At 42.6% G+C, this 27265-nt stretch overlaps 1 protein-coding gene across 1 annotated transcript in view; it reads right to left on the reverse strand.

Annotated features, from left to right (window-relative positions):
* Window positions 1–2289: 2289 nt before the first annotated feature.
* Window positions 2290–27265, reverse strand: part of PRKD1 (protein kinase D1) — a 137653-nt gene continuing 112677 nt past the window's right edge. Inside the window, exons 7-17 of the mRNA XM_040411654.1 lie at window positions 25703–25826; window positions 25402–25479; window positions 23012–23288; window positions 21822–21874; window positions 20156–20228; window positions 19946–20052; window positions 10501–10662; window positions 10322–10420; window positions 9043–9310; window positions 4093–4178; window positions 2290–3334 (exon numbers count right to left, since the gene is read on the reverse strand). Of these exons, the coding sequence (XP_040267588.1) occupies window positions 3131–3334; window positions 4093–4178; window positions 9043–9310; window positions 10322–10420; window positions 10501–10662; window positions 19946–20052; window positions 20156–20228; window positions 21822–21874; window positions 23012–23288; window positions 25402–25479; window positions 25703–25826 (1531 nt within the window). The 3' untranslated portion in view covers window positions 2290–3130. The remainder of the gene's footprint in view (window positions 3335–4092; window positions 4179–9042; window positions 9311–10321; window positions 10421–10500; window positions 10663–19945; window positions 20053–20155; window positions 20229–21821; window positions 21875–23011; window positions 23289–25401; window positions 25480–25702; window positions 25827–27265) is intronic.

Consider the following 27265-nt stretch of genomic DNA (forward strand, 5'->3'; position numbering starts at 1 on the left):
GAGAGAAGCTTTAAACAAGCACTTCTTTGTGGTCCTATAACTCCTAAACTGTTAGCTTAACAAAACATTGTTTCAATGATTAGTGCAGTCCTTATTCATATCGCTACCATATGATTTCCAATCAGCAGTAATGTCAAGAATATACACACATACACACACATATACACACATATACACACATATACACACATATACACACACACACACACACACACACACACACACACACACACATACACACACATACACACACATACACACACACACACATACACACACATACACACACATACACACACATACACACACATACACACACATACACACACATACATATATATATACACATATACATATATACACATATACATATATACACATATACATATACACACATATACATATACACACATATACATATACACACATATACATATACACACATATACATATACACACATATACATATACACACATATACATATACACACATATATATATATACACATATATATACACACACACACACACACACACACTGTATTTTCATTTTCTGCATACCAGAATAACTCCCCTTGTGTTCTTAAAGGGTATCTATCACCAGCTTTGTGGTGTCCTAACTAAGGGCAACATAAACAAGTGACCCCCCTTAGGAAAATTATCACTTTTTTTAAGTGACCCAGTCATTTTGCCAAAATCTTGTATTGAGCAGCACCAGTGCATAATGATGAGTACCGAATGTTCAGGAGCTCCTGGCTATCCTCACCCATCTGCTGCTGATTCAGCTGGAGAAAAAACCTGTCAGAGGCAGGTGGGTGGGGGAGCCGTGAGCTCAATAACATGGGGACTCATTGGTCAGCGCTGGAGATGTTAGGATTTAAAAGTGATGGCAGCAGAAAACTGGTGACGGATTCCCTTTAAGCCGAACCAGGTCACTACTACTTTTCCCTGGAATCTTGGATTCCCCTTCTCCTCAACACATCTGCGTCCATACTGAGACATTGCGGAGAGGTTCTTCACATCAGGGAGACATTGTAGGATGGAGAAGTTAGTCGTCTGGCTGGTAGTGACTGTTGGCTGCTACAGTTTTAAAAGCAAAACACGGGGGAAGAGCAAAAACAGCACCGATTTTCCATGAGAAATTAGAGTTCAAAAGGTAATAACTATAGATCAACATGCAATCAAATTTTCCACCATTTCACTTCTTAAAGACAAACAAGTACATTTTATAGTTTTGGAATCTCTAGGAAACAAGAATCATTAATTGTATAATACAGTCTGTTACTTAAAGGAGACAGAACACAGAGCGCACCAGGGAAGGCACAGGAACTAGTAACACAGTATTTTGGTTTTATTCAGGATAGAAATGTAAGAATATAGTCTAAAATCTGCCAGAGGAGTATAATAAGGAACATACTGAGAAAACTTGCTAAATACACTGTATTTGACCTTTAGAAAAAATATTAGTAACTTTTTAATACAATTAAGCAAGACTGAGAACAAAACTGAATCAGGGGCTAAGGGCTCTTTCACACTTGCGTTCTTGTCTTCCGGCATAGAGTTCCGTCGTCGGGGCTCTATGCCGGAAGAATCCTGATCAGGATTATCCTAATGCATTCTGAATGGAGAGAAATCCGTTCAGGATGCATCAGGATGTCTTCAGTTCCGGAACGGAACGTTTTTTGGCCGGAGAAAATACCGCAGCATGCTGCGCTTTTTGCTCCGGCCAAAAATCCGGAACACTTGCCGCAAGGCCGGATCCGGAATTAATGCCCATTGAAAGGCATTGATCCGGATCCGGCCTTAAGCTAAACGTCGTTTCGGCGCATTGCCGGAGCCGACATTTAGCTTTTTCAGAGTGGTTACCATGGCTGCCGGGACGCTAAAGTCCTGGCAGCCATGGTAAAGTGTAGTGGGGAGCGGGGAGCAGTGTACTTACCGTCCGTGCGGCTCCCCGGGCGCTCCAGAGTGACGTCAGGGCGCCCCAAGCGCATGGATCATGTGATCACATGGACACGTCATCCATGCGCATGGGGCGCTCTGACGTCATTCTGGAGCGCCCGGGGAGCCGCACGGACGGTAAGTATGCTGCTCCCCCGCTCCCCACTACTACTATGGCAACCAGGACTTTAATAGCGTCCTGGGTGCCATAGTAACACTGAACGCATTTGGAAGACGGTTCCGTCTTCAAATGCTTTCAGTACACTTGCGTTTTTCCGGATCCGGCGTGTAATTCCGGCAAGTGGAGTACACGCCGGATCCGGACAACGCAAGTGTGAAAGAGGCCTAAGTGAGGCAAAGCTGGGGAAACGTCATCTGAATGCCCAGAACAGAGTATTGGTCCTTCGTGAGTCTATTAAAGTACAAATGACTCCTGTACATTGTCACACAGAGCCCAGAGACATGCACGTCCCTAGCTGTGTACACCCTGCTCCAGGCGATGGGATCTGCTCACCCCGAAGACTCTCTCACCTTGCACAAATAAACTTGTGGGTCATCCTTCAAGCTACGCATTAAATAAAAACCAAACACTGTTTCCTCTGGAGACAAAAAAAAGAAAAAAAAAAGAGGAATAAAAAAAGACAGTCGTGACCACAAGCAGATTAACCCCTGCGCTGGCAACTGTGCCTGCCACACATCATGGAGATATTATTAAGAGTCTTGGTGGACTGCAGCTTTGCTTCCTGTCACTGAATGACTGGAATGATTCCCTTTTGACCTCTCTCATAAGAAACTACATCTCAATGACCACCAAACTGTGTATACACAATGGAACAGATTAGCACTCCTGACATGGAGTAACATGTCTTGCAGGCCTCATAAGCAGAACAACGTAGGGACTAAAAATATAATAAAAAGATGCCACGGCTCCTACAATGCATTATCTGTCAAAAAATAATCCGGCTGTCCTTAGGACATATTGGGGCCCCATCTACACTGCTCCAATGGAGTGTCTTCATTAGGCTCTTCAGGAAGGAAGGAATGAACAGGTTTCTGTCAGGAATACAGCCCAGAGGTATCGTAAAGACTTGAGTGATGATCAATGTACATTCAGAAACTAAAATTTGGTCTCTATCATTTGTCTCTTTAGCAAAGGAACAAACATGAAGTGCGATACAGCTTTGACGTGTCAGAGAATGCTGACTCTCTCTCCCAGAGCCCTCATCTCGGCGTCTTCGGGTTCACTAGGTGGTGGGGGCAAAAGATGAGGAGGGTACTGTAGACAGTGTTCCCCTGCATACATCACCCAGCGGGGGTCGTCACTTTCATGGGTAATGTAGCGTTCCCCTATCTTGCACTCCAGTTCACGCAGATCAAGCCAAGTCTGGTAATCCTAGTTAAAGAAAGAAGAAACATTCATTTCTTACTAACTAAAGTCACATTTGTGAAAAAGCCGTGTATCACTTAACCCAATATTACCAAACTGGGATTTTAAAACTGGGATGAACAAATATTAAGCAAAGTTTCCAAGGGGCAAGTGGTGTATTGGTCTCCAGCAATAGGATGGTAATCCATCATTATTACACTTTATTAAGTCGTTGATGGGAGTCACAGTAACTATAGCAATTTATGTTAAATTGTCAGGATATACCATGACTATCATATGTGATCTGAAAAACCCATTGCTAACTGGAATGAAGACCCCTGTACTAGGTGAAGATGCCCCTTTAGATTTTTCCCATATGGGGTATATTTTCTGCAGTAGTTTTTATGTTCAGGATTTTGCCTGATTCTGAAGTTGTAACTGCAGGTTCTCGGATTTTTTGCAGCGTGTGGAATAAACTCTGGAAAATCTTATCTGCTTTACTGGTATTGTATAACACTGCACATAGGTCCGCTGTGGCAAATCAGAGGCATATACATCCCTATGTGGAGGTACCCTAAAGTGTTCTTCCAATATGTGACTATTACATGCCAATCAATAGTCACATTGGTGGGAGACTGACAAAGGGGATGCCCTCTGATGTCGGGAACAAGTGGATTTCACATCAAAGCCACCTGATGTAACATTTATGGCATGTCTAATTACATTTCTAATAAAGCAAGAAAAATGATAGAACTAACTGAAATCACAAGTTGATGGCTGCTCACCTGTAACCATGGGTGGTTGAGGGTTTTGTCCACACTGTAACGCTTTCTCATCTTTACTTGCAGGAGATTGTTAATGAGGTCAATAGCTAAAATAAGACAGCTGAGGTTTAGAACAAATGTAACATCATATGTCCATTTAGGATTTCCAGAAAAATCCTTGTAGTACTGCTATATCTCAATGAATTGAAAATATCATGACCGATACGCTTTAATGTAAAATCATAAGTCCCTATTTAACCTCCTCAAGACCGCCGTACGCAGGATTGCATCTTTGCGGCGGCCCTGCTCTTCTGGGTGGACGCGCCGGCGCGTCCTCTCGCGAGACGTGAGATTTCCTGTGAACGCGCGCACACAGGAACGGAAGGTAAGAGAGTTGATCTCCAGCCTGCCAGCGGCGATCGTTCGCTGGCAGGCTGGAGATGTGTTTTTTTTAACCCCTAACAGGTATATTAGACGCTATTTTGATAACAGCGTCTAATATACCTGCTACCTGGTCCTCTGGTGGTCCCCTTTGTTTGCATCGACCACCAGAGGACACAGGTAGCTCAGTAAAGTAGCACCAAGCACCACTACACTACACTACACCCCCCCCCCCCCGTCACTTATTAACCCCTTATTAGCCCCTGATCACCCCATATAGACTCCCTGATCACCCCCCTGTCATTGATTACCCCCCTGTCATTGATCAACCCCCAGTAAAGCTCCATTCAGACGTCCGCATGATTTTTACGGATCCACTGATAGATGGATCGGATCCGCAAAACGCATCCGGACGTCTGAATGGAGCCTTACAGGGGCGTGATCAATGACTGTGGTGATCACCCCATATAGACTCCCTGATCACCCCCCTGTCATTGATTACACCCCTGTCATTGATCAACCCCCTGTAAAGCTCCATTCAGATGTCCGCATGATTTTTACGGATGCACTGATAGATGGATCGGATCCGCAAAACGCATCCGGACATCTGAATAAAGCCTTACAGGGGCATGATCAATGACTGTGGTGATCACCCCATATGGACTCCCTGATCACCCCCCTGTCATTGATTACCCCCCTGTAAAGCTCCATTCAGATGTCCGCATGATTTTTACGGATGCACTGATAGATGGATCGGATCCGCAAAACGCATCCGGACGTCTGAATGAAGCCTTACAGGGGCATGATCAATGACTGTGGTTATCACCCCATATAGACTCCCTGATCACCCCCCTGTCATTGATTACCCCCCTGTAAAGCTCCATTCAGATGTCCGCATGATTTTTACGGATGCACTGATAGATGGATCGGATCCGCAAAACGCATCCGGACGTCTGAATGGAGCCTTACAGGGGCATGATCAATGACTGTGGTTATCACCCCATATAGACTCCCTGATCACCCCCCTGTCATTGATCACCCCCCTGTCATTGATCACCCCCCTGTCATTGATCACCCCCCCTGTCATTGATCACCCCCCTGTCATTGATCACCCCTCTGTAAGGCTCCATTCAGACATTTTTTTGGCCCAAGTTAGCGGAATTATTTTTTTTTTTCTTACAAAGTCTCATATTCCACTAACCTGTGTCAAAAAATAAAATCTCACATGAACTCCCCATACCCCTCACGGAATCCAAATGCGTAAAATTTTTTAGACATTTATATTCCAGACTTCTTCTCACGCTTTAGGGCCCCTAGAATGCCAGGGCAGTATAAATACCCCACATGTGACCCCATTTCGGAAAGAAGACACCCCCAGGTATTCCGTGAGGGGCATATTGAGTCCATGAAAGATTTAAATTTTTGTCCCAAGTTAGCGGAACGGGAGACTTTGTGAGAAAAAAATTAAAAATATCAATTTCCGCTAACTTGTGCCAAAAAAAAAAAAAATTCTATGAACTCGCCATGCCCCTCATTGAATACCTTGGGGTGTCTTCTTTCCAAAATGGGGTCACATGTGGGGTATTTATACTGCCCTGGCATTCTAGGGGCCCCAAAGCGTGAGAAGAAGTCTGGTATCCAAATGTCTAAAAATGCCCTCCTAAAAGGAATTTGGGCACCTTTGCGCATCTAGGCTGCAAAAAAGTGTCACATCTGGTATCGCCGTACTCAGGAGAAGTTGGGGAATGTGTTTTGGGGTGTCATTTTACATATACCCATGCTGGGTGAGATAAATATCTTGGTCAAATGCCAACTTTGTATAAAAAAATGGGAAAAGTTGTCTTTTGCCAAGATATTTCTCTCACCCAGCAAGGGTATATGTAAAATGACACCCCAAAACACATTCCCCAACTTCTCCTGAATACGGCGATGCCACATGTGTGACACTTTTTTGCAGCCTAGGTGGGCAAAGGGGCCCATATTCCAAAGAGCACCTTTAGGATTTCACAGGTCATTTACCTACTTACCACACATTAGGGCCCCTGGAAAATGCCAGGGCAGTATAACTACCCCACAAGTGACCCCATTTTGGAAAGAAGACACCCCAAGGTATTCCGTGAGGGGCATGGCGAGTTCCTAGAATTTTTTATTTTTTGTCACAAGTTAGTGGAAAATGATGACCTTGGGGTCTCTTCTTTCCAAAATGGGGTCACTTGTGGGGTAGTTATACTGCCCTGGCATTCTAGGGGCCCAAATGTGTGGTAAGGAGTTTGAAATCAAATTCTGTAAAAAATGACCTGTGAAATCCGAAAGGTGCTCTTTGGAATATGGGCCCCTTTGCCCACCTAGGCTGCAAAAAAGTGTCACAAATCTGGTATCTCCGTACTCAGGAGAAGTTGGGGAATGTGTTTTGGGGTGTCATTTTACATATACCCATGCTGGGTGAGAGAAATATCTTGGCAAAAGACAACTTTTCCCATTTTTTGATACAAAGTTGGCATTTGACCAAGATATTTATCTCACCCAGCATGGGTATATGTAAAAAGACACCCCAAAACACATTCCTCAACTTCTCCTGAATACAGAGATACCAGATGTGTGACACTTTTTTGCAGCCTAGGTGGGCAAAGGGGCCCATATTCCAAAGAGCACCTTTCGGATTTCACTCGTCATTTTTTACAGAATTTGATTTCAAACTCCTTACCATACATTTGGGCCCCTAGAATGCCAGGGCAGTAGAACTACCCCACAAGTGACCCCATTTTGGAAAGAAGAGACCCCAAGGTATTCGCTGATGGGCATAGTGAGTTCATAGAACTTTTTATTTTTTGTCACAAGTTAGTGGAATATGAGACTTTGTAAGAAAAAAATAAATAAATAAATAAATCATCATTTTCCGCTAACTTGTGACAAAAAATAAAAAGTTCTATGAACTCACTATGCCCATCAGCGAATACCTTAGGGTGTCTACTTTCAGAAATGGGGTCATTTGTGGGGTGTTTCTACTGTCTGGGCATTGTAGAACCTCAGGAAACATGACAGGTGCTCAGAAAGTCAGAGCTGCTTCAAAAAGCGGAAATTCACATTTTTGTACCATAGTTTGTAAACGCTATAACTTTTACCCAAACCATTTTTTTTTTACCCAAACATTTTTTTTTTATCAAAGACATGTAGAACAATAAATTTAGAGCAAAATTTCTATATGGATCTCGTTTTTTTTGCAAAATTTTACAACTGAAAGTGAAAAATGTCATTTTTTTGCAAAAAAAATCGTTAAATTTCGATTAATAACAAAAAAAGTAAAAATGTCAGCAGCAATGAAATACCACCAAATGAAAGCTCTATTAGTGAGAAGAAAAGGAGGTAAAATTCATTTGGGTGGTAAGTTGCATGACCGAGCAATAAACGGTGAAAGTAGTGTAGGTCAGAAGTGTAAAAAGTGGCCTGGTCTTTCAGGGTGTTTAAGCACTGGGGGCTGAGGTGGTTAAAGGGAATCTGTATGTTATAGAGCAGAAAGAGCTGAGCAGATTGATATATAGTTTTGTGGGAAAAGATTCAATATAACTTGTAACTTAAAGATTGAAATCCTCATTTTTCACTAAGGAGTCCAGTGGGCAGTAGTCCTACCAGGGACTGACAGCCAGCTCTGTATGCTCAGTCATGCAGGGAACGTTCTCAATCCACTGAAGGCAGAAGAAGCGCCAGACTAATGTATAACTAATGAAAGTCGAACCCATTCTTTTCTACTTCTCTGTATATTTTATGCAGTTTGATATAATAACTAGTTGGATATGCTGTTCCTATATAAGAAAGCATATTCTCACGACAGATCTGCTTTTCCATAAATACAAAACTTTACTAAAAACCAATTGGTTTACAGAAGATGGATAATCTAAAGGGATAAAATTGTAGCTAAACAAATACTATCAGCAGTTTGGACAATGCTGACTGCGCTAGGCAGGGACTGGGAGACCAGTGCAAGCATAGCTTTTCTCAGGATTGTCCTTGGGACGGCTTTACTGTGAAGTGCTCTCTCTATCAACCATCTTTACAGTCCATCCTCTCTGCCGTGGAATGACCGCTGTAGTGGTCTCCTGGTCTCCAGTGCACTAAGACAAGCGCTTTCAAGTAGAGTAAAACTTCATTTTCACACTGATAATAAAAGCTGCTCTCCCCAGCCCCTAAATAGAGCTGTTAGCAGTTTAGCATGATCAAAACTGCTGACAGAAGTCCTTTAATGGGGAGCTGTGGCCCACAACGCAACTTAAAGTCAAAAGTCAAAAAAACTGTGACTTATTTGGACAGGACTGGCTGACCTACTAGTGTTTACGAGTGCCAATGGGTATGGGGCAGAGAGAGAATGATCGGGCGGTTGGATTTCAACTCGTATGATCCTTTTGTTTTTAAGAAACTCAAAGGAACATGTATATGTGAAAGAAGAGTCAGGGGGAATAGCTGACAGTAGAGCAAGTGTTCATCTAAAGAGTAAGTCCAGCCTATCCAATGTGATTTAATTTCTGAATAATGCGTTATTTCTGGTTATTGCTGTGAAGTAAACAGTATACTCCGTTACCGGCAAAAAGTACTCACCATCAGATGACGTTTCCCTCCAGGGATGTGGTGGATACATGAAGGCTGCATTCTGGATCTGATCGTGAATGTCTTCGTCTTCATTAAAAGGAAAAGTCCCACTCAGGCTGACATATATGATCACCCCAACAGACCACATGTCCAATGAGCGGTTGTAGCCCCGATTTCTCAACACCTCAGGAGCCAAGTAAGCAGGGGTCCCAACTACTGAGCGGCGAAAAGATTTCTCTCCGATGATACGTGCAAATCCAAAATCACAAAGCTTAACCTGAAATGTATTAAATGGTGTTGATAAAATGTAACCATATATTACCAACAACCACTGCCTAAACTATCATGTTTAGTACATTGCTTTCCTTTCTTTATTCTTATAACTGACTGCACTAACATCTGCCTACATTATGCCAAGTGCATTCTTAGAAGGAGAAGCTTCCGGCCTAGGTGACTGAATAGATCAGTACAGTACTGCATCTATTCAATCAACATGCTTGAGAAAGGAGGAGGTCCTCTAAAAACTGCCATTGGCGTGTCCTGTCAATGGTAATCATCAGTATTAGGTAAGGAGTCTAAGACACTACAGATAACCATCATTACAAATGTGCTGTATATTATATCCCTGTTAGGTTTGCTTTCCGTGCATTACTGTTTTGGACTGAGATTACACCAGGTTTACACAACCCTATCTCCTAGCTGTGGCTGTATTGACTTAGTCCATAAAGTGCTTGTTCAACTGCCTAGAAAACCAGACTGCCTCAGTTTTCTGGTCACGTTTCCGGCAGTCACTATTAAACTTTCAGTAGCAATCTCTGGAAACGCTTTTAGCAAAATATAACAGCATTCCAGCTGTCGTAAAGTACAAGTGATCGGAGATGCCTAATGTACAGCTGTAGCCATAATGAGGTTTCCAGATATGTTAGAATTTCCATAAATGACCATGTGTTCTGAAAAGAAGCTCCTTATCCCGCAGTGAAGGAAAGCAGTGGTGAATCCTACCTTATAAAACAGACTGCGGCCCTTGACAGGCATCTACTGCAGTCTATAGAAAGATTAGGTAGAGGGATATCTGCATGGTAAACTCCCTTTCCACATATTAAGAGCAGATGGAATTTTATAGGGTTGAAGGCCTGAGTAATTCAGATTGGTCCTTGAGTCATACATGGAGGAAAGAAAGAACTTAAGTGGACATCCATTTTCATCCATTCCTGTAATAGATCTTTGAGATCTATTCATCATACACTAGTGTGTTCGTCCTTTAATCCAAAAGCTCCTTATACGTTACCTGAGGAAAGGGGTCTGCAGATGCCAGCAGCACATTCTCTGGTTTTAGGTCACAGTGGACGATATTTTTGAAATGAAGATGTCTCAGTGCTACCAAGATCTAAAAGTCAACAAACCAGTTAGATTTCCTATCATCCAGTTATATATGGTTCAATACTTCATCACTGAAGCAATGCTCACCTGGGTAACCATGTATTTGGTGATGCGCTCGGGTAACCTTCCCTTTTCACTGGACAGGATCATCTCCAGCATATCCCCGTGCAGCTTCTCCATCACCACAAACACTCGTTCAGGAGTCTCAAACATGCACTCCAGGTTCACCACTCCCCGATGATGCAGATTCTACAGACAAGATACATACAAGTAATTCCAATCTTTCATTTCCTGTACACATTCTACTGTTCTGCCACTGTTTGCATTCCTTTCAGCTCTATAAGATGTACATAGTTAGAAACACCAGAAATCCATTGGTAAACACTATTTCTTTAGGCCTTTGTTCTGAAGGCTGCATTTATACAGACAATACCTACCTATGAGTCACAGGGTTAGCCCAGCAATTATATAACTACAATGCAGATGAGGCCAGGAGCCATGGAAGAAATGGCGTATTTCAAGTACAGAGCAAGGTGGAATGTTCTAAGACACAATTACAAATCTTAAAGGGATTGCCAGGTTTAGAAGCATTTTCATATATTATTAGTTTGGGGGAGGGGCAGAAGCAGTTTCATAAAACATTTTACTGAAAGAGTAGTAGATGCTAGAACTAATTTCAAGCAGATGTGGTAGCAGCATCAAAGTGAATGTATGTCTGCATTTTTTGGACTATAAGATGCGCGCGCTGAGCTGTCAGCGGGGTACGGAGAACTGCGTTTTAAGTGCCCAGGGAATGGTGGGCTTTAGACAGGGAAAAGTGTAGTAAAAATAGAAAATTGATTAATAAAGTATATGAGAAATTGTTTTATTAGGGCATTAGGTACAACATATTCAAAGTTTATATAAAGGTTTAGTTACTCTAAAAAAAAATTTATTCAATAATCTTTATTAACAGCTTTTAAGTTATAAAGATTACACAGCAAAAAACAAAACAAAACAAAAAAAAAAAAAACGCGCATAAGGCCTCATGCACACGGCCGTTGGGTGGCCGTTCCATGCATTGGGGACCGCAATTGCGGTCTCCAATGCAGGGGCAACTTCCGTCTAGTGGTCTGTCCGCACTGCAAAAAAAATGACATGTCATATTTATTTGCGGTGCGGAACAACGGAAAGAAACACCACGGAAGCGTGACTCCGTTCCGCATCTCCGGAATTGCGGACCCATTCAAGTGAATGTGTCCGCATCCGTGATGTGTACAGCTGGCGGCCGTGGATTGCCGACTCGCAATATGGCCACGGCCGCCCAACATCCGTGTGCATGAGGCCTAAGGCATATAAAAACATACATTTGGGGGTGTATAAACTCCAATTTAAATGCGCCTTGATTACCATCCATAAATGCAACATATCAGCCAGCCATGGGTGGGACTCTAAGCCTCCTCCCTTTGTATGGGTGGTTAGTCACACTGGAGGGATCTGGGAGCTGTGCTGTAAGTCGGACCTTACGCTGCTGTAATTTGCGCACTGGCTCCTGGTACTACCCATATGGTACAGGTAGGTTTAGCACTTGAGAAACCTTGGCGTGGTGTGCGGGCTCAGGTATGTCCTTAATATAAGGATATACTGGCTTATGTCTCATCTTTAACATCAGTGCGAGGGTTGGACAGATGTTACTGTTTGCATCCACCACAGTAGTGCCATAATCTATATAATAAATATAAACAAAACATTACAAAAAATAACAACAAGGCCATACTAATCCATATGAAAGAAAGTATACATATTGTCTGCTGCAGGTCAGCAAATCAATATAGAGAAGCAAATTAGATAGCACCCATCACAGTCTAGTGATCCATAATGAATAAAACTCTAATAATGATAGCCCACATCCATTAAGAATGGCATCAAGGAGACAGGGAGGTCACCAAAGCAGAATGTGTAGCTCATAAAAGTTGAACACAGAGGTTCCAATCTTTGGAAAACCTTGAGAACCGGTAAAAATGAATAGCCAGAAGTTGTTTACTGGCATAAGTGGAATTAAGTCTACAATGGATAGGGAGAAAGGCTGTTCCCAAGATCTAGCTATTAGTGATCTCGTGACAAGTAATATGTGGGAAACCAGAAACCAGAAGTGCATCCAGTCCAGAGATTAACAGTGCTAATGTAGGGTCCAGGACAACCTGAACTTTGAGTATTTTACAAATAAAGGCCAAGATATTTTGGCAAGCAAATGGGCAACCCCACCACATGTGGAAAATAGAGCCTCATTGATGGCTGGGGGTCATTTTTGGAAATTTGCACAGGAGTTAGGTACCACTCATAAATTTCCTTCTTCATGGATGGGCAGGGTTGCTACAGTTAGAAACTAAATATTTTCTATTATTTAAAACCTCCCTGGTAGTTAAATGAAAAGGAGGGGTCATTGTCACTAACTTTAGTAGTCTACAGCGCCTGTTAACCCTGTGTGTCATCTTTTGACCATTGAAACAAACAGCAATGGTGTGTGTGGTGACATGATAGAAGAGTCCCAAGTTACAGTACAATACAGTGCCCACTGTGTAGTCCTCTAGTCAGAGCTTTCATGCATTTCCCTGCAGCCTGGGGAGGGAGGTGTCTATCACAGTCCTCTCCATGACCTGAATGATCTTTCACCCTCCTCTCCTGCCTGCACTGATCACATTATATACTGCTTGTTTCTATGGTTACGACCACCCTGAAATCTAGCAGCAGTGGTCATGTTTGCACACTCCCATGGTCCCAGCCACCAGAGACACCAGTGCTTTTTCCTATAGTGTGCAAGCACAGTCGCCACTTCTGGATTGCAGGTTGGTTGTAACCATGGAAACGAGCAGTGTAAAAGGTGATGGGAAAATGAATCCAGCCAGCAAAGGAGACAACATGGACAATCACAATACATTAGTAAGTTTCTTGTATTAACTTTCTCTACATGATAAATGCTATTTGCTGAAGTGAGACAACCCCTTTAAGATGAACTAGATGAACCATGTAGTCTTTTTCTGCAGTCATTTTTTAATGTTTCTAGGTTTCATCAGCTATGAAGCTAAGGCACGACCATCTACAAAGAATGCCTCCAGCTCTGTCAAATAGACAGGCCATTGATTTCAATGAGAACTGCGTTATACTTAATTAACCCTGTGGCGGCACTGCAGACAAATTCAACACTTGCTTCCAGATTCCCACAGAGATTACATCTGATCAGCAGAAAAAGTGATCAACTTATCGCCAGGGGACCTAAGAAAAAAGAACTATTTTGATTTCTTCATACACCGCCTGGGAGAACTAACTGTAGGCAGAGCCTCTGCAATGATCCCCCACTACGTCTACCAGATGAGAAAGAATCCTAAAACTATAGAAAGTTCTCAAGACTTAATACCAAAGTTTGGCAATGTAAGGAGGAGAAGCTATAATTACAAGTACAGTGACAGATGGCCAGCTTTACACTGTACTGAGGCCTGGTCAGATGTAAATTAGTATGCAGAGGAGCCCTAAAACAAGGAGTGTGCGGGCAGAATTAAAGCAATGCAGGTGCAAACACCCATTAAGAATGAATGACAGGGTATTGTGCCACAAATGAAGCTATCACATGTCAAAAAGCAGGTGTGGAGGCTCCTTTAAAAAGAAGTTCATTATCCACAGACCTGTTGCCATTGTTACGTTTCTCAGATGTCCAGACGAAATGGAAAATACGGCGCAGCACAGCGAGCGGTACGCTTTGTTCTACTATAACATAAGACTTCCTGCACAGAAATAAAAGCTTAAACATGACCTTTATCATACACCAACTATAAAGGGTTCTGTTCTCTGGGATTTAAAGCCAATGATCATACATCATGCTGTGTACATGACTGCAGACTTAAAGGGGTTATCCGAGACTAAAAAATGTCCCCTATATGCGGGGCCCCTCACGCTGAATATACTTACCTGGTTCCCTGTGCCGCCCCTGGTCCCTGCTCCTCCCCATGCGTGGATGAAAAGATCCGGTGTCAGGGGAAGCAGTCAATGGCAGGCGGTAATGGGGGACAAGCCTCCCTAGTGTCACCCGCGATGCGTCACTGCCTGTCATTGGCTGCTCCCCCCGACACCCGATCTTTTCATCCGCGCACCGGGAAAAGGCAGAGCAGCGTTGCGGGGACCACGAGCGGTGCGGGGAGCCAGGTAAGCAGAATCAGTGTGAGATGCCCGGGCATATGGGGGACATTTTTTAGTCTCTGATAACCCCTTTAAGGCGGGTTAAGGCAACGTTCACATATGCATATTGCATTCCGGTTTTGATATCTGGCAGATGATCTCAAAACCGGAGAAAAACGCTTCAGTTCGCTTTAATACATCCAGATGCATCCTTTCAGTTGGATGAGGTTGTATTAAATTGAAGCTGAATAAACCGGATCCTGCACACGGCTCCATTGACTTACATTGTATGTAGTGCCGGATCCAGTTTGTTCAGTTTTGTAGACCAAACACAAAATCGCAGCTTGCAGCAGTTTTGTGTCCAGTCAAAAAACTGAACAAACCGGAGCGGAATCCCATCCCGTTTTTTCTGAATGGAAGTGTTTTACCCCGGTTTTGAAATCCTGTGCTGGATCTCAAAACCGGAATGCAAAAGGCATACGTGACCATAGCCTTACACATGCCAAGCTAAAGCCGATTATTGGGAAGGAAACGTTCCTTCCCAACAGTCGGCTACTCGTTCAGTGAAGGTGAACTTACATGCAGCGATCTCCTCCACAGTATGAGCGGTCGCTATTGCCATCCCTTGTCCCATACAGCTGCTGTTTGGACAGCACGATCTGCTGCCCAGAAACTATAATTCGTGTGCCTGCACAAACGACAAGATCACCTGATGAATGTTCATCCGGTGATCGCTGGCACATTTGGAAGGGCAGATTATCAGGAACAAGCGTTCACAGGAGAGTTAGTTTCTCGATAATCTGCCCAAATATTGGGCCTTGTAAACCCACCTTTACACATAGCAAGAAGTTAATGTATGATCAAGACCCATAAATCATTTCCTATTTCTTTTTTAAGAATATCTGCAGTCTGTGCCTGAACTGGCTAACGTTTAACAGTGGGGGAGATTTACAAAGCTATATGAACCAGAATTGTTATTTACTTTGCGGTAAAAACCTGGCGTACATGCTTTGCACCACATTTTTTTTGTATTGTAGACATTAGTTTATGTCTAACCAACATTCTATTGAAACTAAGCCAAAGTGTCTACACACACAGCAAATTTATTATTCAGCATGAGCCACTTAAAAATTTGGCGAATCTTTAGACTGTTTAACTATTGGACATGATATGTGTCTCTAAGTTTCATTTCTGTATGGACAAGGAAGGCAACCAATACCAGGAGATCAGTAGTATAGTTAAATCAGAAAACATGGTGCATTGTGGTCTCGATAGAACGGAATGTTCCATTAGAACCCACCCACGAGGTGCACTGCAAACTGTATAAGAACGGTCTACGGCTTCTTTCACATTAGCGTTAGGATTGTCCGGCAGGCTGTTCCCCAGCTAACAGTGGCAGCAGGAGAGGGGATCGCGCAGGAGTACAGAGTGCACTGCGCATGCGCGAGGCTTTGGCAATCGCGTCTGAACTGCAGGCTGTCACTCTCGGGCAAGAGGGGGCATGGATACCTTGACTAGAAGCAAGGAGTCCGCTGCCTCCTTGACTTTAAGCTGACTGGCACTATAGCGCTGAGGAAGAATAAAACCGTGTTTTTTGAGCTTATGCAGCATCAGACTACAAGATGAAACATATGATTATCAGACTGCGGGCAACTATGAGGTACTGCTGGTGGGTAAAGATGCATTTTTGAGGTGACAGGTTCCCTTTAATTAGGGAATAAAAATTATTTCAGCCTGCTGAAAGAGCAGTCATTAAAGGGGTTGCGCCATGAGTAATAGTCTACATTTTGCAAAGCAGCACCTGGATCTCAAAACTTTTCTAATTAGATGTAAATACAAATTAGTATAACCCCTGAGCTATTCAATAAATTGCATCTGTATAGCGCCACCTGCTCAGTTTAAATCTTTAACTGTCACCAGCAATATCTTCTATTAGGGTCTATTCACACGTCCGCAAAATTGGTCCGCATCCGTTCCGCAATTTTGCGGAACAGGTGCGGTCCCATTTATTTTCAATGGGGCCAGAATGTGCTGTCCGCATCCGCACTTCCGTTCTGCAAAAAAATAGAACATGTCCTATTCTTGTCCGCAATTGCGGAAAAAAAGAGGCATTTTCTAAGAGCGTGCAGACGATGTGCGGCCCGCAAAATGCAGAACGCACATTGCCGGTGTCCGTGTTTTGGCGATCTGCAAAACGCGTACGGACGTGTGAATGGACGCTTGGAGTTTGTGGTAGTTACAGAGAAAGAGCTGCAACTGAAAGGACACAACCCCTCAGCTGCGAGCCTGAGATAAATCTAGCAGAGCAACTGGGGCAATGAATGGGGAGATCCCTGGATCCATGTGAGGTACAGGGCTGGTTGTAGCTTTTATTTTTATTTTTTACATCAATCATGGCAAATCCCTTGAAATCTCAGTCAGAATATAGTGTGAAGCAAGAATTATAGTTTACCAAAAGAGGATTTATCAAATATCTAATTTATCACCCTAAAGACTGTTTCATTCCAGAAATGATAATCTTTAGGAATTCACAAAAAAGCAGAAGGTTCTAGGAAGCAATGTCTGCTTATCAGTTACTGGAGTACACACTGCTGCTCCATACTGTGGCTGTTGGCTTTGTGGTTTGTGTATAAGGAAGTGGCTACAGTTACAAGCAATTCATTATTAGCTACTTGTACCTCGTTGTACGTGCATATCAATAGTGGCCAATGCTGCTGCCATACAACCTTACAGCAGGGATTTCAGGTGTAGAGCTTGAAGTGGGCGTTTGGGTTTAAAAGAAAACTAAGGCCCCTTGCAGACGAGTGTGAGTGGATTGAATCCGGATGCGTTGCGGATGCGTTCAGTTTTGTCTGCGATAGTGTTCAGTTTTTCACGCGTGATAAAAAACTGAATGTTTACAAACATCTCTTAGCAACCATCTGTGAAAAACGTGCTTGCGGATGCGATTTTCTTGCAGCCCCATTCACTTCTACGGGGCCAGCGTTGCGTGAAAATCGCAGAATATACAACATGCTGCAATTTTCATGCAACACACAAGTGATGCGTGAAAACCAACGCTCATGTACACAGACCCATTAAAATGAATGGGTCCGGATTCCGTGCGGGCCCAATGCATTCGCATGACTCATTATTCTGGCTCGTGTGAAAGGGGCCTAAGGGGTATGCCTGCTTTGCCCAGAAACAATGGTATTCTTGTCCATGTGGGTGGAGAAGGGTTGCAGCACAGCCCCATAAAAGTGGAAGGGCATGGCTGCAATACCAGACACAAGCCATTGTGTAAAATGGAAATAAAACCAGAATACAATGATTTGCAAATCTCATAGACCCATATTTTATTCACAATAGATCACAGAACACATATCAGATGTTGAAAGTGAGACATTTTACCATTTGATAAAAAAAGTTACTCATTGAGAACTTGATGGCAGCAACACAGCTCAAAAATGTTGGGACAGGACCATGTCTACCATTGTGTAGCAGCACCTCTTCTTTTAACAACAGAATGAAATGAAGTGAGGAGACCAATTGCTGGAGTTTTGGGAGAGGAATGTTGTCCCATTCTTGTCTGATGTAGGGTTCTAGCTGCTCAACAGTCCTGGATCTTCTTTGCCGGATTCTTTGTTTCATGATGCGCCAAATGTTTTCTATTGGTGTAAGGTGTGGATGCAGGCCAGGTCAGCAGATGGACTCTTCTGCAAAGCTATGCTATTGTGATGGATGCAGTATGTGGTTTGACATATCCAAAGTCTTCCCTGAAGAGATGTCTGGATGGGAGCATAGATTGTTCTAAAACCTCCATATACTGTTCTGTATTGATAGTGCTCTTCCAGATGTGTAACCTGTCCACGCCATAGGCACTATTACAACCCCATACTATCAGATCTGAAGGCTTTTGAACTGTGTGCTGATATCAAGCTGGATGGTCCTTCTCATCTTGAGTCCACAGGACACGGTGTCTGGGGATTTCAATTCTTGATTCATCTGACTACAGAACAGTTTTCCATTTTGCAGGAGTTCATTTTAAAAGAGCTTTGGCCCAGGAAGGATGGCAGCGTCTCTGTATGGTATTGACATATGGCTTCTTCTTTGCATGATACAACTTAAATTTGTGGATTGTACCGTGAACTGTGTTCACAGATTTGTTGAAGTGTTCCTGAGCCCATGGAGTCATTTCCAGTCCAAAATCATGCCCGTTTATAATGCAATACCACCTAAGGGCACATAGATCACGGCTTTGTCCCTTGCGCACATGGATTTCTGATGATATCATGTATTGTAGATGGTAGAATATTCAGGGTCTTCACAATTTTACGCCAAGGAACATTTCTCCAAAATTATTTCACAATTTTTAGATGGTTTTTCGCACACTGGCGGACTTCTGTCCATCTTTGCCTCTGTAACATGCTTTTATTTTTATTTTATACCCAGTCATGTGACTAGGTAGCAAAATGCTTGTCCAGCAGTTTTTTTTTGGTACCACTTACTTTTCCAGCCTATTGTTCTTCCTGTAAAATTTTTTTTTTAGATGCCTTGATGCTATCAAGTTTGAAATGAGTTCATTTCTTTCACGAAACGGTAAAATGTGTCACTTTCAACATGTGACGTATGTATGAATGGGTCTATGAGTTATGCACATGATTGCTTTCCGGCTTTATTTACATTTTACACAGTGTCCCAATTTTTGGGGAATTGTTGTTGTAATAAAACAAACAAAATGCTCCTAATAATTATCTCTTCAATAACCCGCTAATTCAATGCAGAGGCTCCAGCGGTCCCCTTGGTCTTAGCCGATTTTAAACAAAGACCTGCAGACTGCTGGAGCACCTATGCTGGATTATTGGGGATTGTAGAGCTGAGTGGTTTTATTTTTTCAAAGTTTGGATTACCCTTTTAATCCATGGTGTCCAATTATCAGATAAAACTATTTGTCAATTTTTTTTTGTCAATTCCAATAAATCCACTGGTAATATCTGTTCACACAACCAGATTGATAATAACCAAGTCAAAATGTAACAAAAAGGATTTATTTTATTTTCTTTAAGGGGAGGGCGACAAGTGTAAAGGCATAAGAGAAATGAAAGTCGCTTGGAGGCATGATTCTGCTAGTAATTTTTGTATGCAGAGTAATTTCAGACTATATGTTTCACCTGCTAAATCTGTATTTACAGATTACCTCTTATTTAGCAAGTCAAACATTTTTAATGCAACTACTACTTCAGCTCAGCAATTTACTGAATTTTTAGCTTTTTTTTTTTAAGACTGGAATTTTATCTATTCATGCCAACCTATACTTTCCTGGTTCTTCGGCGGTAGTGTTGCCACAAGCTGAGGAGAGCTACAAGTTAGAAAAGATTGTTGTAAGGTTTATCATTTTTGATACCTGTAAAATGGCAACTTCATTCCGTAATTGGCTTTCTTGTTTTGTAGGGAAACGCAATTTATCAATTATTTTAATAGCCACATCCCGGCCTGTCTTCCGATGCTTTCCTACAGTAAAAAGAAAAAAGACATAAAAAATCATGGGTCTGTGAACTCCTGTTAATGCAGCGGATTATGGTATACTGTAATAGATTAACAAACCAAGTCATACCTCCATATACAATGCCAAATTGGCCTGACCCAAGGACCTCATCTGGGAAAATCTGATACACTGAACTGATGTCCTGTGAAGATAAAAAATAATGGAAAAAGCTTAACTTTGTTCTATTACTGTTATTATACCGCAACAAGAAGGATTTTGCCACATCCAGCTCAGATCTGCTTGTTTCAGGTTTATAAACTAGAAAGTTTGTGTTCATCTTAAACTTTAGCCTTAACTGGTCATATTTACTGTAAGAAACATGTATCATGCGGGCCACACACAAGAGATTTCTTATGGCTAAAAAAAAAAAAAAAAAAAAAAGCCAATTTCGACCATTTTCCATTTGTAAATCACAATGTATACCACTGCTCTACTTAAAGGGGTTGTCTGGGTTCAGAGCTGAACCTGGAGATAACCCTTATTTTCACCCCGGGAGCACCCCTGATGTTGGCATCAGAGCATCTCATGCTTTGATGCACTCCCTTGCCCTGGCACGGGCTCTTTTGTTTACAATAACACACTGCCGGGCGGAGGCTTCCGTCCGGCAGTGTGTTCGGTGATGTCACCGGCTCTGATGTGTGTGCTTTACCAGCACTTCAGCCCACCCGTTAGTGCTGGTGACGTCGCCAGGCTTCCTGGCAGCCCCATGAAGAGCCTGGTACGTCACCGGAACTCTTGAAAATGCCTTTGCCCTGCACGATTTAGCGCAGGGCAAAGGAGAGCATCGGACCATGAACTGCTCCGATGCTCAAGTCAGGGGGGCTGCCGAGGTGAAAATGGAGGTATGTCCGGGTTCAGCTCCTTTAAAAGGGGCTGTGCACGAATGAGGGGGAAGGGGTTGGCAATCTCAACACCCTCTCATTTAATGGCAAAAATCCTTAAAGGGGTTGTCCTGGTTCTAGATATTGATGACCTATCCTGGCAGTAAGTTGGCATGGCCACTAGATGTGAAAGGAGTTGTGCTGTCGTTTCCATGCTCCGTGTTTCTTTCCAGTGACAATGAACCCCCACCGGTGATATTAATGACCTATCCCAAGGATTGGTAATCAATATCTAGAACCCGGGCAATCCCCATACACAGAATATTGTCAACTGAACCTGCCATTTTTTTGGAAAAACCTGTCAACACTCTAATGTGTATGGGAAGCTCCCGACTCTCCCCGACAGACGATGTTGGGAGACAAAACTATCCAGGCGCATTGAATTTCAATGGCCTATCACTTGGTTATGCCGGCAGATAAGCCACTGCTAGACGTGTCTGGCAGTGGCTTTCTCCTAGTTCCCCATTATTATTATGGATAGGAAATTATATACAAGTTTCAGGAAAAGTTCATGTATTTGAATGCCTCCCAAAGGTAAAACAGACTGCACTAGATTTATCTTTCCTGCCAAGATGAAGTTCACCAGGGCGGCCCAACATATTCATATGAGCAACCTTAAGTGACAGTAGGTGACTCGGGTAACATTGGTCAAAAAGATATAGCCAGCTTTAGCTATCTAGTGAGGGAAGCTCTTTACAAGGGGAAAGTAGAGAACCTCTTCCTGCACCATGGCCAAACTATCAGGGATAAATCATGGTCATGGCACCAAAAGAAACAGCATCTATGTGCCAACATCACCAGGATTAGTTTCTAGAACAGAAATAAAAAAACTGATCTAACCCTTCCCTACATACCACATTTTCCTGCACCTCACAGTTGGACACAGAAATACTCATCGACACATCCCCTAAAAGGAAAAGAAAAAATATTGCATTGGACAAGTATTTACTTTCATCTTTCATATAGCATTAAAGGAAATCTTTAAGCCTGCACGTTGGATCCCTGTACCATGAAATATGGTACTGTTATTATGGTGACAGATACTTTATGGCCTCATACTATTCTTGTTTATGACATCCAGTGTTAGGCTATGTTCACATCTGCAACATACTTTCAGTTTTTTATTTGTTCCAGTCTAAGGACAGAAAAACAGAGTAAAAAGCAAGTAAGGCTGGGTTCACACTTGCGCTTTGCCTTTTCGCTATTGAGATTCGCCATAGGATCTCAATAGCAGAGGGAAACGCTTCAATTTAGTCCCCATTCATTGTCAATGGGGACAAAACTGAACCAGAATGCATTCTGTTCCGTTTCATTGCGTTCCCATGATGCACACAAAAGTGCTGCAAGCATAGTTTTTGAGTGCGTCCCAGGATGCGGAGCAAGACACATTTTGAGTCATGATGGATACAAGTCAATGGTGACGGATCCGTTCCCCATTGACTTACAATAATTTTAGAGACTGATCCGTCTTGGCTATTTTAGAGATAAAACGACCGGATCCTTTCAGAACAGATGCAGACGGTTGTATTATCATGACGGAAGCGTTTTTCTTATCCATGATGGATCCAGCAAAAACGCAGATGTGAAAGTAGCCTAAGTAATAGATCTGTCATATGACACTAACCAAACCCGATGGACCCACTGATAAAGGAGGTCAGTAGGGTTTCTGCTATGATGTACATCATTTTGTCAACATAGCGTGGCATCCTGTGCTGCTTTGTCCTGCATTTTTTGCCCGGAACCTAGCTTAATGCAAAAAGTCACATTTTATGCCAAAAAGTAGAATAAATCCAGGTATCTTCCACACAAGACCTTGTGGTTTTGTGTTCCACTAGTCTGTTACTATTTGCAGTCACTGCATACATATCATAGGGATTATATACGTGCCCAACTAGCATGTCGAAGGTATAGGGGTAAGGGGCCCAAAACAAATACATTTAGAACAAATGAGAACGTAAACAATACAGACCCAACATTTTTCTGGCTACAGATTACTATCATACAAAAACAGCAATGCCCAAGATGATATGAGACGACGACATACTGTGTTGGCTGCTTCCTCCATTTGCTCCCTTGGGATTTACTGGCATCAGGGCGTGCTGTATGGCTATTTCCCACAAACGTGCTACTTCCATTCCCACTCCACTATTCACAACCATATTATTTCCAATCTCAGGTGTGATCGGGTGGGACAGGCTTTCTCCCACGTAGTATACAATGTTGGCAGTGGTGATCTCAAAGCAGTGAGGATTAGCACCAGGGGGGAGCTGAGACAGATTTTTAGCAGGTTCCAGACAGAGTATCTCAGATAGGGGGATTTCCTGTGAATAAAAATGAATACATCACAATTTATAAGGTTACAGAAACAAGCAAAAAAAAAACAACAACCTAAAAACTGTCCAACAAAATCAAAGTCATAAAGCTGCAATAAATACTCTGGGGAAAAAAAGTGGTTTATATCCAACTATACCCAATCCTGCCGCTGCGCAGCTGTACCTTTTCCAATGGCAGAGTCTTACGGAGCCATTCATGACAAGTTTGTGTGGCTGTCATGGCCCATGAACAGGTAGGAACTAGTGTTAGGGACCACTCATTAGAGGCGACCTTGACGTGGTGAGTGGCTTATTACGCTTTGGCCAAAATGTACACCAATGCCTCATCCAGCATGGAGGCAGGGCAGAATGCTGGATGTAGAGTGCTATCACATTTGTATTTTCCATTTGTATATGTATTTCGCCATAGTGATGTGCACCACATACAGGTTGTGCTGACCCAATCCCCCACATTTATGACAAGTGCTGCGTGCAGTGAACAACCACGTACTTTATGTCAGATTACACCCTAAGGAGAATTCATCATCGCTGTCATTTTGTCTTGGAATCAATAAGGGCTCCTGCACAAGACTGTATTTTTTGTTCAGTGTGCCAACCTTTTGACAGATAGCACCGAGTTCTATGGAGACATGTACACCTCCGTGTTTTTGTGGACCCGTGTGGCCATTACACAAGTAGTGGACCAGGTCCTATCCTTGACCCTATTTGTCGATAAGAAAGGTCCTTTAAATTGTTCAACTTTTTTATTTTATTTTTATAGGGAACAAGTTTAAGGGGTTTGCCTACCTCTAAAGCCTCATGCACACAAACGTTGTTTCCGTGTCTGTTCCGTTTTTTTTTTCAGATAGGATGCGGACCCATTCATTTCAATGGGTCCGCAAAAAATGCGGACAGCACAGCGTGTGCTGTCCGCATCAGTATGTCCGTTCCGTAGCCCCACAAAAAAATAGAACATGTCCTATTCTTGTCCGTTTTAGGCATTGTTACAATGGATCCGCAAAAAAAAAAAACTGATGGCTTACGGATGTCTTCCGTTTTTTTTTGCGGATCCGCAATTTGCGGACCGCAAAACACATACGGTCAAGTGCATGTAGCCTAACAGTTGGTATCACACACTTTTTTATACATATTTATGTTTTTAGGCAAGTGTCCTCAGCCTTCCCCTTGAAATAAAAGATCCATATCTTACTGGTACACGCCGCTCCTGTCCTTCTCACTGCCTCTGCCTTCTCCATCTTTTGATGCACACACTGCTTACATCTGGCAGTGCATGGGCATGGTCACATGGACCAATATTGTGATGTGACCACAAGCAACAAGTCATTGGCTGTAGTGGTGCATGTGGCCATGCACGGCAGGATGTAAACAGTGCGAGAAGGCGGAGGCAGCATGAAAGACCGGAACAGCATGGACCGAGTATGTATGATCCTTCTATTTCATAAGGCAGGGCTGTGGACACTTGCTTAAAAAAATCTGTATTACCAGAATATCCTTTTAAGAGGAATCTGTTAAATATATCAAAAGGCTACAAAATACTTCATTTATACAGACTTTGGGGGACATTTATTGAGACCAGCGATTTCCCCCCTGAGCAGGGGTTCACCAGCCTAACATATGTAGAGGGTGCCGGCCTCTACATAACTTAGGTGGACTTTACACTTGCTGGAGTAGATTTAGACCTACTCCTAAGACAGCTGTAGAAAATGATAAATGAGACGGGCCTACCCTTTTCCCCGTCCATGCACCCTTTTTTAGACCTGGTGTGAGCGTTAGAAAAGGGGGAAAAGGTGCAGATTATGGCGCAAATAACCTTTGCGCTGCAATCTGCGACATATAAATGCCAAATAGTGGCGTATATCTGTTCGTAAATGATCCCCTTTATTTTTATCCACAGACCTTTAACTAAGTTTACTCTGTGAGATCTGGGTAATCACAGCCATAATGAACAGACTAACGCTACTATATCGCACAGCTGTATCCCTATAGTCCTACCCGCAAGCGGAGAGATGGTTACTAACGCATCTATAATGCTACTAAAGATAATTGCATAAAAAGAAGCATTGCTGGGAGAATACTTAGACATCTAAAGTTCTCCATTTACCTTGTAGTATTTGCTTCCAGTATCATTCTGAAATAAGGTTATACACTTGCTGTCCAGTCTCCAGTAATGTCTTTTTCTCTGCAAATGAATTTCAAGAATAAAATATACATACAAATTATGTATATTATATATATCATAGGTATACACTTATGAACTCTATGTGCACTTATTAATAAAATAGACAGAACTATTGATAATTAAAGGCAAAAACACCAATACCTGAAATGGTTTTAGTAACAAAACCAAATACTAAAATTGTGCCACATCATACCACAGGACTGATAGTACACGGTATTCTTACCATGGTATCTTTACTGGTATAATGCACCATCCAACCTTCTTTCATTACACTGCTGCTTTTCCGCTTCGTATGCTTAACAGACTGAACCACTCTCATCAAGGGAATGTTATTACTGGCTGATGGGCTGAAATACAGAATGAAAACTACACCTGTAAATTGACATTCGATGTATATGCTGCAGCTAAATCTTAGTATAGCCAACAGACTTTGATGGACTACAAGGCAGGACAAATCATTTTATAGGGTACGGCTACATTTACTGCAGCAAATTCCTGTGCAGAAAATCCACAAAGTTTTCAGTAGCAGAGAAATGGCTACTGCGGAGTATTCCACGACTTGGCCTGCGGTGTGGAGTTTAAACGCAGAGGTAAAATCTGCGCCAAACCTGTAGCATTCTTCGCAATCATTTCCTTAAAGAAAAAACATCATTTGGTGCAGACGAATATCGCTAGATTCAATGTGTGTAGACGTACCAATATTATTTCTATACCTTCAAATAAGAGAATCAAATGGACAGCAGCGGTGCTCTATATCTGCAATACATACTACTAATATCCTCTCACTGAATGCAAAAACCGGGGGCCTTGGTTACTGGGTAATAGGTTGGTAAGATATATGTTAATAGGAAGGCAGAGCACATCTAGTGATCTCCCACTAAACCCTATGAACTTGGTCACAGCACATAGATATCTGGGAACAGGAACCAGTCTGTGTGTAAATATCTGAAAGTAAGCCTCTTCAATATTACAGTGAATGCATCTGGAAAACAGAAAATAAAATATATGAACTTAGGCTACTTTCACACTAGCGGCAGGGGACTCCGGCAGGCTGTTACGGCGGGTGAACAGCCTGTCTGATCCGTCCTGCCACTAGTTTACGTGTGCCCCCAGACTGTGCAGTACTTTGAGTCCGGCCGCCTCTCGGCATGCGCTGCTGCCCGAACTCCGCCCCAGCTATAGTCAATAAGGACATAGCGGCAGTCCAGGGAACTAGCGGAACAGCCTGCCGGAGTCCCCTGCTGCTAGTGTGAAAGTAGCCTTAAGCAGCAAGATCGGGGCACATGCCTTAACTGCTAAGTGCATGCATACCCATCACATATCGGATGGGCCGCACACAATGAGTAAGGAAGCAGCCTTTCTGGCATAGGGGTTAAAAGGGATCTTGCAATTTAGGAAAAGGCCAAGATTTCAGGCAAATTACTACAATACCAACATTAGTTGACTCCGGGGAGGAAACGTGATTTGAGGTATGGTGTTCTGTCTATTTTTCTGTATGTGTGTATTTCATATTTGTTCACTCTGTTATATACGGATGTAGCAGAGTTAACACATGTGTTAAGCAAACACCTTCAATTCTTTTCAATGGCTTTGGTTTCAAGATAACCAAATGAGTTAAGAAATTGGAGTTAAGAGTTTGTGTGTTAACCCTGCTACATCTGTACTGACAGAACAATGCATAAAAACTTTCTTAAAGGGAACCTGTCATCAACTTTATGCTGACCTCACTGAAGGCAGCACACCATAGTGACAGAAATGCTGATGTCAGCGGTGTGTCACTCATGAG

The sequence above is a fragment of the Bufo bufo genome, chromosome 11, assembly GCF_905171765.1.
Source record: "Bufo bufo chromosome 11, aBufBuf1.1, whole genome shotgun sequence".
Classification (NCBI taxonomy): domain Eukaryota; kingdom Metazoa; phylum Chordata; class Amphibia; order Anura; family Bufonidae; genus Bufo; species Bufo bufo.